At 41.7% G+C, this 19,294-nt stretch overlaps 1 protein-coding gene across 6 annotated transcripts in view; it reads left to right on the top strand.

The window, feature by feature from the left end:
- Positions 1 to 19,294, top strand: part of LDLRAD3 (low density lipoprotein receptor class A domain containing 3) — a 106,486-nt gene that overhangs the window by 19,692 nt on the left and 67,500 nt on the right. For all 6 annotated transcript variants that reach the window (XM_064714810.1, XM_064714809.1, XM_064714811.1 and 3 more), the window contains exon 2: positions 13,058 to 13,204. In XM_064714810.1, coding sequence (XP_064570880.1) covers positions 13,058 to 13,204 — 147 coding nt within the window. The remainder of the gene's footprint in view (positions 1 to 13,057; positions 13,205 to 19,294) is intronic.

The raw sequence follows: 19,294 nt of genomic DNA, 5'->3' as shown, positions 1-19,294 counted from the left end.
CTGAAGAATCTCAGGTGCCTTTTTAAGAACTTTATCGCTCCCAAATGTCTTCAGTTCAGGTTTCCCTAGGAGAAAACTGAGTTTTCAATGTTTGGCAAGATTCCTGTTCTTTTAAATATAGGCCTGTGTTTAAAGAGAGGGCATGTGTGACAGAGGCGCTGGTGCTGAAGGACTGAAAATTTCAGTAAGTCTGGAGTAAGTCTGCTTAGGTATTTGGTTAGAAAATCCAACTCCAAATGAGCAGAAGCAAGTAAAGACTGTGAGTGGGCTGAGACATTGTTCTGCCAAGGAAGAATCAGAGTTGTCATAACAGCAGTGATGCACTGCCACGCTGACTCTTGGAAATGCAAAGGCTGGGGGCTGCTTTGCTTTTGTTGCACTTTTCTGTTAAGTAGGAGAAACCTCGGCTAGTGTCTGTATGCATTACACTGGTGGTCTCTTGATGGCAGTGGGTGTCAGTCTGGCACTGTGTATTACTTAACAAAGTGTCCTTAAAAATACCTATTGTGTACAGTTTTCATTGTCTTTTGAACTTCTTGTAATGAGTGAGAAGGACAGGAAGGTGTAAATGTGTATGTGAGTAGTGCTGGGAAAGCCACAATTAGAGCTAGCCAATCGCTGATTTCTTGGGGCTGTGAAAGAAAATTGAATATTGTTGTTACAGAGAAAATATGTTCAGGTTGTCCTTGTATTCCAAAGGCATATCCTACTGCTTGTTTTTTCTTACCAAGATTTGATAGCTGCTTGGCAGAAGTCTTGGCATTGCTTGGCACTAGCAATTCTCTGCTCATCAACTTGAAAAGAATGATTGCTGAAACTCAGAAATGCACAGTTTTGAGCTGCACTGTTTTCATCCCTATCAAGTCAATACAGTTTGATTTTTCTTACTTCTTTCTTTCCAGAGATTTGGGGAAAAACCAGAAAAGCTTTCATAAAGTCTGGTATCTTTCTTTTAATTCTCATTAATCAAATACAGTCTCCAGCAGTAAAAACATGATGTGAGACCCACTATGCTAAATTTACACCCTGCAATTTTCAAACATTAGTTGCCACTAAATTGGCAGAGGGACTGGAACCAAATATACCTGCTTTGCAATTATATCTGCTGGGTTGGTATTTATGGAAATAGCCAACCAAGCCAACAAGAGTCAAAATTAAAATTAACCCTCATGGCAGTATGCTGAAACTGCTGTTTGTTATTGTGTCGAGCAAGGTGCTGAAGAACCTCTGTTCTGGCCAGCCTCAGGTGCCACTGCAGCAATAATGCTTGTTTTCCAAGAAGCTTGAAGAAAAGATTGGCAAATTTATGAGCTTAGTGCACGCTAAGTTCCAGCTTGGATTTTGTGTAGAAACAAATGTGTCCTGCCTGGGAACCAAGTCCTGTGCATTTTGCGAATCAAAAATTTATTACTATGTAGATTCCATGTCTTTTGTCTATGCATTTTGAGTTCTCTGGTTTACTGAGATATTAAGATTTTTGTGTAGTTGAAAATTTTCATGAGGTTCCTGAGATCTTGTGTGGTTCTTCTGATCCTAGTGTGTGCAGCTCTGTAGGTGATTCCCCAGCTCACGGGTTTTCCCTGCAGCTCTCAGCGTTTGCCAGTTGGGCGCACTCTGCCTGGACATGTCTTTGCCCCGGCTTCTACAGAATGTACACTTTGTAGCACACAGAAAAATGATGGGTGCCAGAAGGAATGTGGACCTTTCTGTTTGTTTAGCCAGGAAAATGATATGTGGCATTATAGCATTGGGTTTTAGAGATCTCCTGAGTTTTGATTTGGCTCAGTGGAGAGTACCTGTTAGAAAAAAAATGTTGAATGAAGCCTTAAAAGGCAAGAATGGTTTTGTAGTTAACTGGAAATGTATTCATTTTTGTTAGCTGAGTTTGTGCCTGGGATTGACTCATCTGAATGGAACACATCCAGGTTTGGAAGCTGCAAAAGGGTTCAAGTGAGACACCCAAAATATTTGGATTAGGGGCTGAAATATGTAGTCTTTCTTAACTAGAGCCTACTGGGAAGTTTTCTTCTGAGGCTTTTTGTGTCATAGGCAGTTTGAGTAGGGTAGATAGGATATTTTTTCTTTTGGGATCAGGATATGTATCTAAAAAGCAGATGCCCCCCTTTTTTTTTTTTGAGAAATTTTTCAGAGGCTTTTAGGAAATAAAGGAAACAGAACTGTCAGGAAGCAAAAAGTGGGGAAAGGAATAAAGTTAGTGCACTATGCACACTGAATCTTGGTCTTTTTGTTTTGTGGGCCTTTCCGGAGTCACTTGTCTACAGTTGCATCCACTGCTCCTAGGGGAAGTTCATTTTTCTCACACTCTTGTGAAAAGCTTTTCTGCTTTTTGCTAAATCTTTCTCTGTCTGCTTTCATTCCAGTGTTCTTCACTCTTTGCTGTGCTGTTAAATACAGCAGCTGTTGAAAGAGCCAAACTCCAAGATTACCTGTATTGCAGTGAACCCCCTGATTTTACTGCTAGCTCAAAAGCAGTTTGGGGTTCATGGTGTGTGGAACTGTGTCTTGCTGTGGCAGTATTGGCTGGAAAGAATTGGTCAGCAGTGCCTTGCAGGAAGATTGCACAGCCCCACTGTGCTGCCCATGTTAATGTCCTGTTGTGTGGAGGCACTGTGTACATTCCTCTACAGGAAACAACATCATTGCTCTTGGCTATGGCTTCTGGCACAATAAGTGAAAGACATAAGGTGAAACTGAACTCCAGTGAAAAGAGTGAGACCCTCCCTTCAGTATAATCCCTGCCGTATATCTGCCTAACAGCACATTTCCTGTTGACAAAATGCAAATTATACTTCTTTTTCTGGTTTTGATTTGCTTACAGAAAGCATCAGCAGTCTAATCCATGCAGCAACCACTGAGTAACTTTATCTTCTGGATAAATTTTTATTGTTGCTGTATAAAGCACATCAAAGAGCTCAGTTTGAATGGGAGAAAATAGTACTTTAAGTAAGTGGTTATAAAAGCTGTTATTTCTCACTTGAAATTATTATTTTCTAGGTCTCTGGTAGTGATGATGGGAAATTTCCAACTTCAAATAAATAACCATTGCTTGTGCATGTCTGTCATTCCTGAGCCATATCTTCTGCCCCCACTTAACTCTCTTTGAGGCTTACCTAGTGGAGGCCATGTGACCAGAGGTAGGGGAAAAGGGCAAATACAGAGTCCTCTGTAAAAAGAGAAACCTCTCAACTCTAAAGTAATGACAAAAACTCTTCAAGTGGACCTGGAGCATGACATTTGAAGAGGCTTGTGTCCTGTGGTTAAATTAGACCAGTATGTTAGCAGGGGTCTCCAAAATACCGTGAGTAGTGAGAGCTCCTGGACTGTCTGAAGGATGTTGCTGTGACTGCCCCATGGCTTATAGGGCATATAGGGTAGATAAAAATCAGCTGATTATATCCCAGGCTGGTGATGCTATGAAATCGAAGCTCTGTTTTGGCTTGTCTTGTTGAAATTGTTTTTTTTCTAACAGGGTCCAGTTCTGCATTTTGCAGCTGCTGAGCAATGAGTTGCCTTTCTTCTTAAGTATTCAGGGATGTTCTAAGTTCACTTTGCATCATTTTTTGTCACTCAGTACACATGGTCTTTATGTATGCCCTCTTTTCAGTCTCACTCCTACCTCTTCGTTGGATTTGCATGTATACAAGGAGGTTATAATGTATTTCCAGGTGATGCTTCTGTTTAGGAATACTATCCCATCTTCACTGTCTGTGTGCTGTCACTATCACATAGTACAATCTGTCCCTTTTCTTATGCTATTGCCTTTCCTTGACTCTGATTGTCTTCTGGTAGTTCTTCTAATTTTAACTGTTGATTCAATATATTTAGAAAAATGTTCTTGTTCCTCATCCAAATTTTTTTAGGAGCCTCAGGAGAGAGGTTTCTGGTCTCCTTTTCTTTTCTTAGGGCAAGACTTCAAAGCAGGAGCTGAGTTGCCTTCCTAGGGTAGGGAATTCTGCAGATCTGTCTCTTGTCTAGATGAAAATCATGGTTATCTGTCATCAATCTCCTCACACTTGGAAATTAGCTCAGTGTTGTTGAGTGAAGGGTTATGAGTTTTTTTCTTTATTGTTAAGGACAGTGTTGATGTTTTGTTTTGTTACTCTGTCCTGCATCCTGGCCTTCCTTGGGCTTGGTTCCTCTTTGGAGCCTCACACGCATCTGTCTCTTCCAGGCCCTTTTTGAGGTGTGACCTTTTCATGCAGTGTCGGAGCCCGAGTTGTCCTCTCACTACCAGTAGCGCAGCTTATCTTCCCCTCCTGATGTGCTGTCACGCCCTAAATGCAAACTCTGCTCAGGGAAGGTCCCTCTGCCAATCTCTATCATCAGAAAGGCAATAGTGTCCACAACTTCATCTTGGTTTGCCTTCACCATTATTCCACAGTGAGTTTGCTTTCAGAGCCCTGCACTTTTTGTTCTTAGCACACCTTTGAGATGGTCAGTTATCAGTGCTGAGGGATACATTGGAGCAGGCACTGAGTGGGCAGCTGCAGTGGGAGCTGCAGGTTGTGCCCCGCCTGGGAGGAATGCTGGGAGCCCCGGACAAGGAAGGGGCTGTGACCAGGTGCTGACCCTTTGCACAGCAGAGGGCACAGGCACCTGTGGCACTGACCAAGTGATCGGACACTGGGGCACAGCAGGAGTCAAGGACTCAGTTGGAAGACCCCAGACTTTTGGCAGCACAGACTGAGGCTATGAAAGCACAGTAATTCCTTTGCTCAGGCTCCCTCACCAGAGGCACCAGCTCAAGCTGGTTTTGTGTTATGCACAATGATTAAATTAAAGGAACCAGAGATTTGAGAGTGCACTATGGGAAACCAGGGTTAATGTGGTAAGGAGACCTTGTCTGATGGTGTGAGTGTGGGGTGTTCAGAGAGTCAAGTGCACCCATTGGTCACTGGAGCCACCCACTGTGTAGGGGTTTCAGTCCCATCAGTGAGGAGTGTGATAGTAGGAGTGTGACTACCGGAGTGCCTCCTTGGTGGTTGGACAGGAAAGTTCCTGTGACACCAGTAAATGTCAGTGTGGGAAACCAGCCTTCGCCATTTACACTTATACTGGGACACACAGTGGCATGTTTGGTTCTGACAGGCAGCTTTCCTTGCTGGAAAAGACTGATACACAGCTCTCAATAAGAAGTTAGTGCTCTTGAAAACTTTGCTGCTTAAAGAAGCAATTGTGGCATAGTTGTTAAAGACAAGCAACTTTGTGGGACTAAGTGGTGTCTATTGCAGTTGAAAATGGCAGAAGCATTTGCTCTAGGTTACCTGACTTAGCCTGAGGAAAGGCTACAGTCCTTCTTGTGTTCTTAATCTGGAGAGGGCATGCATGTTCCTTTCTCTCTGTTTTGTGGTGGTGTAAGTTCTTGAAACTTTGTGGTGGGCTGATTCAGGCAGCACTGAGAACTACAGGCTCTAGGTTATGTGTTTTTTAAAGTTTGCTGCTCACCTGTGGTGGAGTTTATGCAAGTGGATGGTAAGAGGAAGACAGGAATTTATGACTGGGTTTAAAGAAAGATGGGGCTATTTCCTCTGATTTAAATCAGCTTGAACTGTTGAGGACATGCACCTTTAGCTAATCAGCTATGTATAGAAAGCAGCACAGAAAAGTTTGACATGGAGTTTCTGCCCCTGAGTAGCAATAGCATTCCATGCTGTCATCATTGGAGGAATTTGGACTCTATGGGCTCTCTATAGGTGCAGAGGTTGTAATTCTGTATGGTTGGGTTTTTTCCTTGCTGGCTGAAACATTCTTTTGCCTTACCAGTTAATGATGTCTGTTTGTTTGTTTTTCCTGTAAAATGTAGCTCTTTCTTAAACTGCATTCACTTGCAAAGTGAATTTGATCACTTGATTCTATGTCTGATCTGTGTGCTGAGACGTGAGACTACAGAAATATTAAATATTGTTAGAAGTGCTGAGCAATTACTTACTGAAGAAGAGGAAAGATAACAACTTTGCTGAAGCACTCTTTATCCCCTTCTGTGTTTTTGTACTGCTGCATCTTTGGGCATTGTTTTTGTATGCTGGGATGTAAAAGAGGGAGGCGTGTGTCCAGTGTCAGCTACCAATTCCAAAGGACTTCAGTGGTTTTTATGCCTGTAAGTTAGTGTACTTTAACCATTGCCATAGTAAAATGTTCCTAGAGCAACTGACATTATGGAGTTGGGCTTTTTTCAGAGAATTAACACTTTTACAGCCTCACACTTAACTTTTGCCAGTTCTTGTGATTACTTCTTATTGGATCAGCGCTTTAAGTGATTGCCATGTGACATAACAGAACAGCTTGAAGCACCACTTGCTTGTGGGGAAATAACCTAATAGTGAATTCAGTTGTTTTCTCCAGACAGAGCAACTGTGGGATTTTTCTTACGTTGTGTGTAAGGCCTAAATGTATTTGCCCAGCTAGTAAGGCTGAGCATCCTAGAATTTGCAGCGCTAACCATCTTCTCTGAGAGCCCTGAAATGCAGGTAATTCAACACGTTTTTAAGCAAGAAAATGTGTTAACAGCCATCTATGATCTCTTGCATCTGCACACTGCAAAAAAAGTCCTTGCAGAAACAAGTCTCAAAAGGCAATTAAAAGCTTTTGATCTTTGAAAGCTAATGTTCTGATTCTGATTGGGAAACTTAAACTTAGTTGTAGTAGGTAGTTTTTTTATTGGCATAGAATGTCATGTGAGGAAGCTTAAACCTAGTCCCTCCCATCTGTTAGAAAAACAATAGAATGCCTATAGTGCTTCCTGGTAAATTGAAGGGGCTTTTTAATCACTTCTGTTGCTCTTCTGTTACTCCTTTAAATTTGATGATGAATGAATCAGACTCAGTCTTGCTGCTGTCGTATTTCAGGCATGATCTTAGTATTTTCTGGGCGGAATGTCGAGCTTGGCCTGTTTTTTGGGAAATTGGAGTAGTGTGATGGATCACATGAGCTTAATCCACTTGTTTACCCCTACTCCCCATTTAATTTCTTATAGGCACATCTATTTGATACAAAAACTGATGCCAAGTAATTACAAGTGTATTATTAAATGAAAGGAATATTAAATGAAGGAATAATGAAATCTAAATTCTGTCATAAGATCTGTTGCAGATTTTCTGCATAATTGTGCATAAATCCTTTAGTCTTTTGTTTTTGTGGAAACAAAAATAATGTTTTCCTCAGGGTGTTGTTGTAGTAACATGCCATAGAATCACAGAACATGCTGAGTAGGAAGGGACCCATCAGGATCATCAAGTTCAACTCCTGGCCCAGCACAGGACACCCCAAGGATTCCACCCTGAGTGCATTATCCAAACACTTCTTGAGCTCTGTCAGGTTTGGTGCTGTGGCCACTTCCCTGGGGAGCCTGTTCCAGTGCCCAGCCACCTCTGGGTGAAAAACCTTTATCTAATATCCAACCTAAGCCTGCTCTAACACAACTTCAGGCCGTTCCCTTGGGTCATGATGCTGGTCACCAGAGAGGAGAGACCTGCACCTGCCTCGCCTCTTCCCTTCAGGAGAGAACTGCAGGCGCTGCAGTGAGGTCTCCCCTCAGTCTCCTCCATGCTGGACAGACCGAGTGACCTCAGCTGCTCCTCACACAGCTTCCCCTCAAGGCCCTTCACCATCCTCATGGCCCTCCTTTGGGCACTCTCTAACAGCTTCATGTCATTTTTATAGTGTGGCACCCAAAACTGCCCCCAGCACTGGAGGTGAGGCTGCCCCAGTGCAGAGCAGGACAATCCCCTCCCTTTTCTGGCTGGTGATGCTGTCCCTGATGTCCCCAGGACAGGGTTGGCCCTCCTGGCTGCCAGGGCCCTGCTGACTCAGATCCAGCTTCCCATAAACAGGACCCCCAGGGCCCTTTCCAAGGCACTGCTCTACAGCCTCTCATTTCCTATCTATACACACAACCAGGGTTGTTGCCCTGTTCTGCAAGTGCAGAATCTGGCACTTGTCCTTGTTAGACTTCACATAGTTGGTGTCCCTCAAAGGTATTAAAAATAAAATATTTTCATCTTTGCTGCTGCTTTAAGGAAGCGGTGTGGGTAGCTCTAGCTTGGAAAAGAGCAGCATAAAATCTCCATTTGACCTTCTTGCTGGGGAATGCTTGTCTTTTGAGGTGCACCAAGTTCAGTAATCTTAAACTATTCCTTCCTTCTTATTTATTTCTGCATCCTTTTTCTATTTAAACATGTACTAGTTTGGAGCTGTGTTCACTCTGCACTGTTAATGGCCCAAAGCCTGTTTCCCTTCCATCATGGTAAGTGTGCCAAGAGCCTGCAGACCTGGGGGATGTATTTTTGGTGTATACTCAAGCAGCTGCACTGCTGCTGAGACAAGCAAGTGGGGAAGCTTTAGTGAAATGCCCAGTCCCCCAAATATAGAGTCCAGCCATGAAGGGTGCAGGATTAAAGTAAGCCTGTTCACCTCAGCTCACTTCCTGCACATGTTGTTGCAAGGAAAAAGCAAATGGTTGTTTAATAGGGAATGGTTTAGAAGATTATATTTAATTAAGGTTCTTCCATGGCTAAGTGCTGAAATGCAGCCACCTACTACAGGGTGTGTCAATTGCTTCAACTAGCATTGTAAGATATTTAAAAGAAGATACTCTGTTCTATGCAAATGGTGTTATTTAAGGTGGGGACCATGATGGATTAATTGATCTCCAGTTCAACAAAGTCAGGTTTTGCAGTGAGGATTTAATGGGTGAATGATGGACATTGGGTAGTAGTCAGAGTTCCTTGCTGCAGTAGTTTTTCTAAATGCCAAGAAGCTATCCATTTTAGTGCTCTAAGAGGGATGGTTTTCCCACTGTCTTTGACTCGCCTCAGTAATATTTAGCATTTAATTTGAAGTTACCATAGGAGTTTCTGGTCTTTTGGCTAAGATTGATCCATGGTAAATCTTGAAAATGCCAGATACCAAATATACCTCATCTCAGGAAAACTGAAGGAGGGGAAGTTGAACCTAATCAATGAGCAGTTCCTTGAGTAATCACCAATTACCTGCTGCTTCAGTGAAGAAATATTTTTGAGTACTTGTATTGCAGTGGGACTGTCAATCTGCCCTTACAAATAACCCTCATAACTTCTAATATATCATGTGCACTGTAGTCATCAGGCAGTTTAAATGAAGATAGGGGAGTATAGGGATTAAAACTACTCAAGGGGATTTAAGTGGTCAGATAATTAGTGGCAGGTGTCCTTTACTTGTGGCAGATGGCTTAGGTGTTGTCAGAGGTTTCACTGCAGAGCAAGAGAGCGCTTGTCTTATTCTTTGCCTCTCAAAGCCAGCCTGAATGTGCACAGGCATGCTTTTCTTCTGTTCTGGCAAGGACCTTTGCAGCAGTGCATAGGAAAGCAGATTAAATTGAACACTGGCATTTTTGCTGATTTACATGATACATGATACACTTATGAACATTGAGCTACAAACAACTTTTTGGGTAATACCAAAGATGCTTATTTGAGACATGGAACGTAAAGTTCACCCTCATTGTTGTGTTTTCCTTACCCTTTTGGTGCTGTTAATGAGCAATCTTTTTATACCCTACGTGCTTGAATTCAGTATGGGTGCCTTCCTCTTCGAAATTAAATGAGGGGTGAAGTGTAATAAAGAGGTTGAACATGTTTGTCCCACTCTCTCTCTCTCTGGGTGACTGTGTAAGTCCTGACTTCCTCCCATAAGCACAAATTGTCTCTGCCTTCTGTTTCAGTGTAGTGAGCATTAATCCAAGTCTGCCTTAATGCTACTGGTGTTATCTTGCTGACCATATACTTCTATTGCCAGTGAAGTTTGTGCATGCACATGTTAAACTGCAGTGTATAGGCAAAGCACTTCCTTCATGCTCAGCTTTTGAATTCCTCCTCTGAATGCATCACCTGCATTAGATCTCTGTAAAGTGGACATGGAGTGAGTCACATGCTTCATGTGAACATAAAGAGGTATGAACAGAAACATCTGTCCTGTGGGGCTAAATTGACAGAAGCAACTGGAAGTAGTTTTTTGTTCTCTGAGGATTCAAATCTTGTAATAACCTACCAGTCACTTGACTGCTTATTTGCAGTCTTCTAAGATGACAGAAAAAGATCAAATAATGTTTGTTCAAGTCTGCTAATATTGCTGACTTTTCTTTATTTGTCATGTGTTTTGCTGGTGATCAAGTATTGGCAGGTATTGAAGGTATGTCTTTTGGATGCCATCTTGCTGCAAATTCCAGTTACTGACTTACTGTAGTCTTTCTCCATTTGTTTTCAATATATGTTGCAGATTTCAGTGGAGTTAAAACAGAATTCTGATGTGCTTAAATCAAACCTCGTGTGGATTTATACCTGGGAAAGGTTTAAGCAGAAACTAACAATAATTAGTATGGAGTATAATTTGTGCATGGTGTGACAGGAAAGTATTATCAGTAACCCTCAGCCTCACAGCCACATACCTATCTGATCAAAATAATTCTCTTCACATATGTAAAGCTTTAAGCAGCAATCCATGGAAAGTATTCTGTGAAGATCCCATGATTCCCCCAAAATACATGCCAAAGCTTTGGTAGGGAAGAGTTCATGCTTCATCCTTGGTGATGGATCCCTCTTGCCATGAGGCTGACATTACTGGCATTGTTCTTAAGGGCAATGAACATATATGTGTTCTGTATTTCTTCCTCAAAACCTCCTTGGCCAAGCTGATTGCCTGCTCTTACTGATTATACTTTCTGATACAGCGCTGTGTGATCAGTAATGAATGATCTGTTCTGTAATGTCCACAATTCTCTGGAGTGCTTTCAGGTAAAGGTGGTTTTGTGAAGGGTATCCTTGACTTGCTTTCTCAGTGTGAAGTGCTTGCTCAGTATGACTTCCTTTCATTTATTTTCCCCTGATTCTTTTTTGGGAATATTAAATATTTAGATACCAACATTTTTGCAAGTGGCTGCTAAAACAGATTGATTTTCCTTACTCAGTCCCCTTCAGAGTGAAACACTAGTCCGGTTTTTTATATTCAGCCCAGATGGTATGCTGCTTAAAGTGAGCAATGTGTTGCAGTGAAAATGGACTACTTTCCCCTTCTTTCCTTCCTCCTTTCCTTAACTGAACACGTCCATGTAGCTCCTATTTGGGTTGAATTCAAAATTAATCAAAGAGGCTGCAGGGTAAATATGTCAACTTTGGAATGCCAGCTCTGCCAGATTGAAGGAGTTTCTGCCCCTGCCAACAGGCAGTGCCACAAGTTGGCTACAGAAAACCTGACATCTTTATGGACCTTGTTAGAAAAATGATCATGATGATGTGTTTTGGTCCTTCCCATGTCTGTACTGGGTATCTGTGACGCTGCTCCTCTGTGTATGTGCAGTCTTGCATTGGGCTGTGTGCTGGGTGGGCAGGAACATCGCATTCCTGAGGGCTGGGAGCTGAGGACTGCACTGAGGATTTCTTTGACAGGTTTTTTAAGATCCATGAAAGGAGACTTACAAAGTGTGAGGGAAGCTGAAGGGGTAATACCGTTTAAAGCAGTTCCACATGTGCCATTGTTTTGGCAGTTTTTTTATCCACCAATGGATTTTTTGGGCATGGAGTAATGCACAAAACAAGCTTCTAGATGTGTTGGCTGTGACTCTCAAATTGCTTTCTGTAACATGCAACTCTCCTAGGAGCTGATGAAGGTCATGGTTTAAGAGAAGTATTGGTTGCTTTGAAACCAGATCGAGTCAGATTTCCCATGTTCCCATTCCTCAGCAAAGCTTGGGTAGGGCTGTCTGCAAGTATCTTGATCTGCCACTATCTTTTGTTTGTTTGGTGAAAGGGTTAATAATACATCTTTGCTTTAAAAGAATATTGAGGATAAGGTTATTATACGACAGAGGAAATCCTGTAAATAACTTACTGGGTAACAAAATTTGATACCTGTTCCTGGAATGTTGCTTCAGTCTAATAGGGTAGAAGTATGGCATTTATTTAAAGTAGTTATTAAAAGAAACAGACTTGATAATGCTTTTTTAGGGAAGTTGTTTTTTGTTCGTGCTTTTTGCTTTTTGAAACTCTAAAAATTTCTAAAATGAGTTAGCTTGGCCTAAATTTTTTCATTGAAAGAATGTGGAGATCATGGCTGAAACTCTTCAGCAGGATAACAGTAGTAGATCTGATAGGAGCTGACATTTGGTTATTCTGCACAGAAGGTGTTACAGTGCTTGTGATATATCGAGTTATGTTTTTTTCCTGGGAACACCAGGATGCTTCATGGAGCAAAGGCAGTTGGGTGTCATTGTTCTTCCTTCACTGAAGTTCGTTCATGTTTCTGTTATATCTGCATTCCAAAAGAAAATGCACAAAATGAGAAAAATCGTAGATTAAAATGGCTGACTAATGCTGTGTCTAACCTTGACAGCAGATCTCTAGGTTTCTTTCTCTCACTGTTCTCTTGATATCCAGTATCCTGCTACTGTCCCCCCTGCACTTGGCAGACTCAGTGTGCCAGCTGCCTTACTAGCCTGTGGACAAATTGTGCCAGGGGACTGTATTGACACCAAGAAGCTCTATTCTAACTTTGACCAGAAGCACTATATTTAAAACTTAATTGAAAATCTAGTATGAATTTGTCACTGCGTTACCTTGTGCATAGCCCTTGGCTAATAACAACAACAAAATATTCTGCAAGCTAAGTACTAATCTGACAAAAGCATGGGAGGATAGAGCTGAGTTTATGTAGCCTCGTTTTTTTAATTCTGTTTAGACTGACCCTGTGAAGAAGAGAGAATTTTTTAAAAGTAAACATTGCTTTGACCAGGATAGAGGTTGCATGTGTGTTCCTAGAAAGAAAATAGCAAGAGGAAATCAGCAAAATAGTGTGTGAGAATGGAGAACAGATAAAATGAGAATTAAAGAAAAGGAAAATGCTACCAAGTACCAGGCACAGGATACTGATAGGATAATGACAAAATAACCAGGATCAGGGTCCATTTCTTTAATCTTCATTCAACCACTGATGAACAGCTTGCTCAGTGACAGCTTTTGCTGCCTTTGTTAAATCCTCAATGAACTTAGCTCTGTTTCATTTCCCGCAGACAGCCAACTGTTGCCTGGGAATAACTTCACGAATGAATGCAACATTCCTGGAAACTTCATGTGCAGCAATGGACGCTGTATCCCTGGGGCCTGGCAGTGTGATGGGCTGCCAGACTGCTTTGATGACAGTGATGAGAAGGAATGCCGTAAGTGACCATTGCTGTGACCTTATCATGCTTGTTATCACTTGGCTTGGCTAACTGGTGCTACTGCTGTGTTATGTGTTAGAGAGGGAACAAAGCTGCTGCCACTTTGCTCATTTGGATCTTGCTGGAAAAAACACTTAGTGTTTCAAGTCTTTAATGTTCTTCGATGTCCAGTTTTAATACAGCACTTGGGGAGGTACCTGAAGTGATGGATAAATTGAGATGGACTTGACTTACAATTCTTCCATGATGCTTTGTGATTTTTAGGTATCTTGTATGTACTGCTTCAGCACACTGGTGTAGTGCTGTAAGTTGACTTTCACCCATCAAACCTAGTTCCTTCCATTTCAAAATTGTTGACTGTACCCTGTGATTTTTGTTATCTCCAATCAAAATTCAATTCTTAACTCTATGAACTTTAACAATAACTTTCTAAAAAGTGGACTAAATTTATTTGCTAATTGGTGTTTTTAAGTTTTAATCCTTCCTAAAGAACTTCTAGTTCTAGAGAGCTAATCTGATTTTCATCTGTGATTTCATCTCTTTCTTAGTATTAAGCAAGATTTCGTTGATGTTACTCGGCCACAACATGAAAATTTCTAGCCTACATGTGTTAACCAGACACAAAATTACGCCGTATCATGATGCTGTGATTTGAAAACCACTTAAGAGTGAAAAAAATCAAATTTCATGTGATTCTAGAGCAACTGAGAAATTTGAGACATTACTGGTTTTCATGTAGCAAACGTGGTTTCTCTATGTGTATACTTTACAGAGGGTTTTTGTTACACTTAAACTGAATTTATAAGAAGCTTACCTTTCCCAGGACATTTCCAAGACAACATTAGCTTTGCTGATAGAGCAGAAGGGAAAAAGAGTAGCTTCTTTCAAATTACCTGACTAGAAATACTTGAATTGTTAAATGATCTTGTCTTTAAAAACTTGATTCCTCTTCTTTAACCCCAGTAATCTGTCCCTTTTAAATAATGGGGCTTTAATACCTGTGCTGTGCAAATCTCCATATGTAATTTTGCTTTAGGCCAGTGAGCTTTGCTCCCTTTCTAAAGAATTAAACTATCTGTATGAAGTATCTAATGCTTTGCAGTCTTTTAAGGTATCAGGTTTGTGTTGCAGCCTTGAAGACAGGTTAGTTTAATTTTCTTTTCACACTTAAATGTTGACATTAAGGGGCAGGCCTGTTGCAAGGATTGATCAGTGTCATGCACATCTCTTTAAACCTCAGCAGAAAATTGTATCAGTGGGAGCTTTGGCAAGAATAAAAATATCTGAAGTTCAACCTGTACCTTTCACTGAGATGTTCCTGATGACAACAGCTGTGTGACTCAGGTTCCTTATTACTTGGCTCCTGAATAGACTGCTGGCATGACTTTTGGTGTGCTGCTTCTACTTTTTAAAACAAGCTGAATGACAGTACTTCTTTGTATTTATAGGATACACACCAGGAGTTTCTGTGTCTCTAAGAATGTTGGCGTTGTCTGGTGTCCTGGTTTAGGGCAAATTTGTTAAAGAATCTGCAAAGGAGGGCCCCTCCAGAAAGCAAAACCCACACGGCCCCTCCCCCCAACCGGTTTGGGAAAAAATTCCTCTGAGAGAGGTGGAAAGAACCTGTTTATTTGACAGACACAGCACCCCCAGCACACAAAATGAACAATACCTGATGACACCGCTCTGAGAAAGATGACAAAATCAGAAAGTCTCTTTCGGGGGTGGTTGCTCTGTTCTCAGTCCCTCCGGCGCTGGGCCAGCTGCTGCAGCCGAACCTTCGGTGTTCCCGGGTCCCAGTCCGGAGCAGGTTCGAGATGGTCACAGAAACAGGAGAGGAGAAACAGTCCAGGAAGCAATGTGGACTGTTTAGCTAGAACTAGCTAATAAGCAGAGGCCAAAGCAGAGCAGAAGCAAGAGAAACAGGAGAGGAGAAACAGTCCAGGAAGCAATGTGGACTGTTTAGCTAGAACTAGCTAATAAGCAGAGGCCAAAGCAGAGCAGAAGCAAGAGCAGAAAAGGGAGCAAGCAAAGCAGCAAGCTGAAGCAAGAAGTGAAAAACAGCCCTATGTACTGCTCGTCTCTGTGTCCCTGATAAGAGAAACCCAAACAAAACTTCACTCTTCAGAGCCGGTCTTAAAGGCACAGAACAGATGAATGGGGATACAAGCATCATAACGTCACCCCAGGACACTGGCTTGCATAAATTTTTTCATTTGATACAATTAGATGATGTTTATGAAGATTTTCCTAATGAAGGCTGGACTGGGTATTTACTCAGGAATCAGTAAAAAGAAAATATGATTTGTGACTCTTCTGAAAAATTTCCTTACCAAAATCAGTTGGGTCTGGTGAATTGCAGACAGTAATAAACATAGTAACTGACAATAAAATATAAATAGCTGTAAAATGGCAGTTCATAAAAGCTGTTCTTGTCACCACAGACTCAAATAAACCTCAGTGATGTAGGCTATGCTGTAGCTCTGAATTTTAAGTTGCTGCAGAACTGTCCTTCCTGGATTGTTTTTTTTTTCAAATACTTTTATCCGGCTTGATTGGCTGACAGTTTCCTGGATGAGCAATCTTTTGATCCTGCACAAATTGATGAAGATAATTAGACTGTTCTTTCCTCTTGCCGTACATTTATCTGCTATTGGATCACCCTCACAAATGTAAAACTAGCATACAAAAGAGGCTTGCAGGGAGAGCAATCGATGTGAATCCTATGCTGGCCTGCTGTTAACAGGTCAGATAAGCCAAAACAGAATGCAGATAGTGCTCATTTGAATCTCCACATTTGTAGTGTTTCCAACCAGTCTTTCAGGTTATAAAGTAATCAGAGGTTGGATGGGCTTATACAGACCAAATCTGGTGTTAGATTTGTCCCTAGCTCAGAGATAAGGCATTGAAAAGCAGCCTTATAGGTATATATGGGGTTTTTTCAGCATTTTAGTCTAAAGTTTTTTACTTTCCTTCCATCAGGACAGGGCTCTACTTCCTAAAACTTACCTTGCAGTGAAATTGAGAGTTCTTTGTTTTCTACTTTGATTTTGCTTTGCAGTAGCTGAGCTGTTGATGGTGAGCACAAAGCCATAGGAGTTGCATTAGCAGCATGAGATGGCTGAGTTCCCAGTGTGTTACTACTCGCAGCTGTACTTTAAGCTGCTTTGTCTGTGATTCCTCATCAAGTAACTATTTCACACTGAAAAGTGTTAACCCTGCTTAGAAATGTCTCTGTGTGAGTAGGAGCTTGGTTACAGGGTTCATTTGTTGTGAAGATGAGTATGCTGTGTTGTGGCATGACCATGAGGAAGTAGTCATGCAGACATGTGTTGTGTGGAAAGTCTTTATTTTCTGATTTGTCTTACAGTTGAATGTGGATGTCCAACAATATTTTATCAATTCCGTTGCTCTAGCATCTCATCCTGTCTGCCCCCCTTTAAACAGGAAAACTTTGAACTCTGGATCTGGTTCTGGATTTTTGTGGCCAGCAAGTGGAAAAGCAATGGTCAATGTGAGGAGGAAATAAGATGCAAAGCAGAATTACCTGCACATTGTCCATTAATGTCTTAACTCTTCCCTTTCTTCCTTTTGCCCCTTTTCTGTTGCTTCTGCAGAACCATCTCTGTTAACCGTGTCACTTTGCTTATGGCCTTTCCTTCATCTCCCACACTTGCCAGAACCCACACACTCACATACCATCTGTCATCTTCTGTGCTTCCTCTGTTTCCTTACCTGTCACCTTAACACATCCCATGCCAGCTGTCTTTGTGCTGTTTAGTGCACAGAACATTTCTCATGCTCTTACCTTCTTTAATGGTGATGTGATGACTGAAAAATGTTACCTGGTTTTATCTGGGGTGGAGGGTTGAGGGAAAACATGAAAGGGAGGGAATAAGCTGAGATGGTGACTTCTCATTTTAGTACATAAGAACTACTTCTTGAAGAACAACCTTGCTTTGTTTCTTCCTCCAAGCAACTAATTGAGCTTGAAAAGGATTAATTTACCATATCAATGTGAATGTTTTGTGAGTACTTCCAGTTCTCTGTAGTTTGTGAGTAGACGGCTGTCAGCAGTGTGTCTCCCAGTGGAGAACTGTTTTGTAGTTCATTCCCATCTTCTGGTTCTTATCGACTGGATTGCTCCTCAGCCAGTTGTCCAGTATCTGCCATGCACATTTCTTTGAAGTGTTGCTGTTATTACTGCTTTTCACCTGTGTAGATGATTTATAAAGGAAGCTGAGGCTCTTCTTCACAAATGTAGAATCTTTACCAACAGGACTTTCCTGTGAAGCTTGGATGGATTGATTGCACAGATCCTAAATCCTCCTCTGGTTGCACACCAGGCTTTATAGCTACCTGGTGTTAGTGTTTGCCCTGGTCAGGTTGGGAGCTGCATGCTGTCAGCACTCAGTTCTTTCTGTTATCGGGAATGGAAGATACAAAATTTTGCAAAATAAAGAGCCTGAATGGAAGGAGCCTAGAAATGTGTGCTTGCATGCTTTGAAACATTTTGAGGTAAATGGATTATCTCTAGTGCTGACTTTTATACCTACCTGCTGACCTATTCCTTTGGAGCCAAGACCTGTGTCTTGCTCTTGGAAGGCTTCTCATCTTGAGATTTAAGAGTGCATTAATATTCTTAGATAAGCTCATAATTTACTCTGTCATCTCTGTTTCCTCCTTCCTTTGCCTCTTTGTACATCTTTGTATTAGATTATTACAGAGAGAACATTGTGAACACAGAATAGCTTTTGTCACTAATGAGCAGCAGCTAGTGGGGAGATGGCATGTGCTGCCTTTGTCAGCTAACGAGCAGCAGATGGTGAGGATTCAGAGCATGGCACATCATCCACGCTAAGTGCCTGGCATGACAGCAGCCAGAATTAGAGATGTACCAAATACCCAGGAGTCTAGATTTTCCTTTGTTGCTCTTCTGCGAGATGCCAAATTTGTATGTTTAGCTATGAGCAAATAGTGGCACACAGTGAAGCAGTGACTATCTGTGTTAATCCAAGGGCTGAAGAGTGTAAGCTGTGGGCTAGAAGAAAACTGTGTGCAAGGATAGCCTGGGGGCAGCGTGTTCTCACTTGTTTCTGTTTCCAGTTGGTGCTGTTGTTCATTCAACACAAACATAAAGGTAAAGCAGGCTTGAGTCAATGCTGAAAGCTGTGACTGGGTTGTATAGATGTCTGAACAATGGAGTATCATCCATGTTTGTAAGGATGTGCTGCCAATGCACTCTGGGCTGGCTGGCAAGAGCAGGTCTGTAGGAACATCCGGAACTGTGGTAATAAAAAGCTCATTTCATCACCAGCAATCCATTGTCATCAAACCTTGATCTCTGATCGTCCTTCAGACAGAGCAAGTCTCCTCCATGGGGGAGAATGTCTTTATTAAATGAAGTGCTGCATGAAAATGGTCCATTATAATTAGGATTCCCCAGACAGGTATTGAAGCCACCTGCCAAGCAGGCTTCTGCTAAAGGTCAGTTCTGTCTCTTTGCCTGAGACACATGTGCTTGTAGGGAACCCAGTGCAATCAGAACTGAGGTTTTTGTAATACCTGCAGTCCTGGGTTGCACTCAGCATGGTGTGGTGAGCCCAGCTTTTCTGCAGTTTCACAGCAGCAGGCTAACTCTCAAGGTCCTGAACACTGTGACTTGTTTTGGGCAATCTGAGAAACCAGTTTAATCCAAGTCTCCGATAGATCCGGTAAGAACATTTCCATTTGTGTCCAGAAATTTAAGCCCTTGGCACCCCTGCTGAAGCCAGGGTCTGGTGACAAACACTGTAGAAACTTCTACACCTGGTAGGCTGCATCCCATAGTGCAAGGATGAAGGTGGGAGGTGGGAATGTGGCCATGCTTCTGTTGCTGGTTTTGCAAGAATGCAGAAGCATTTTAATTGTCTTTGTCAGGTAAGTAGAATAACATTTGAGATAGTCCTGTAATTACTTGTTAATTGCTGATATGTTAGCATATTAATCTTTGATTTCATCTTCTCTTGTATGTCTCTTAACTATGTTCTTGCTTTTACCCTGTAGAGTTGGAACTGTGTGTTTATGTATAGTAAACATGACCTATTT

This window comes from Zonotrichia leucophrys, chromosome 5 (genome assembly GCF_028769735.1).
Source record: "Zonotrichia leucophrys gambelii isolate GWCS_2022_RI chromosome 5, RI_Zleu_2.0, whole genome shotgun sequence".
Classification (NCBI taxonomy): Eukaryota; Metazoa; Chordata; class Aves; order Passeriformes; family Passerellidae; genus Zonotrichia; species Zonotrichia leucophrys.
Note: the sequence above shows the minus strand (reverse complement) of the source record. Positions and strands in the feature narration are given on the sequence as shown.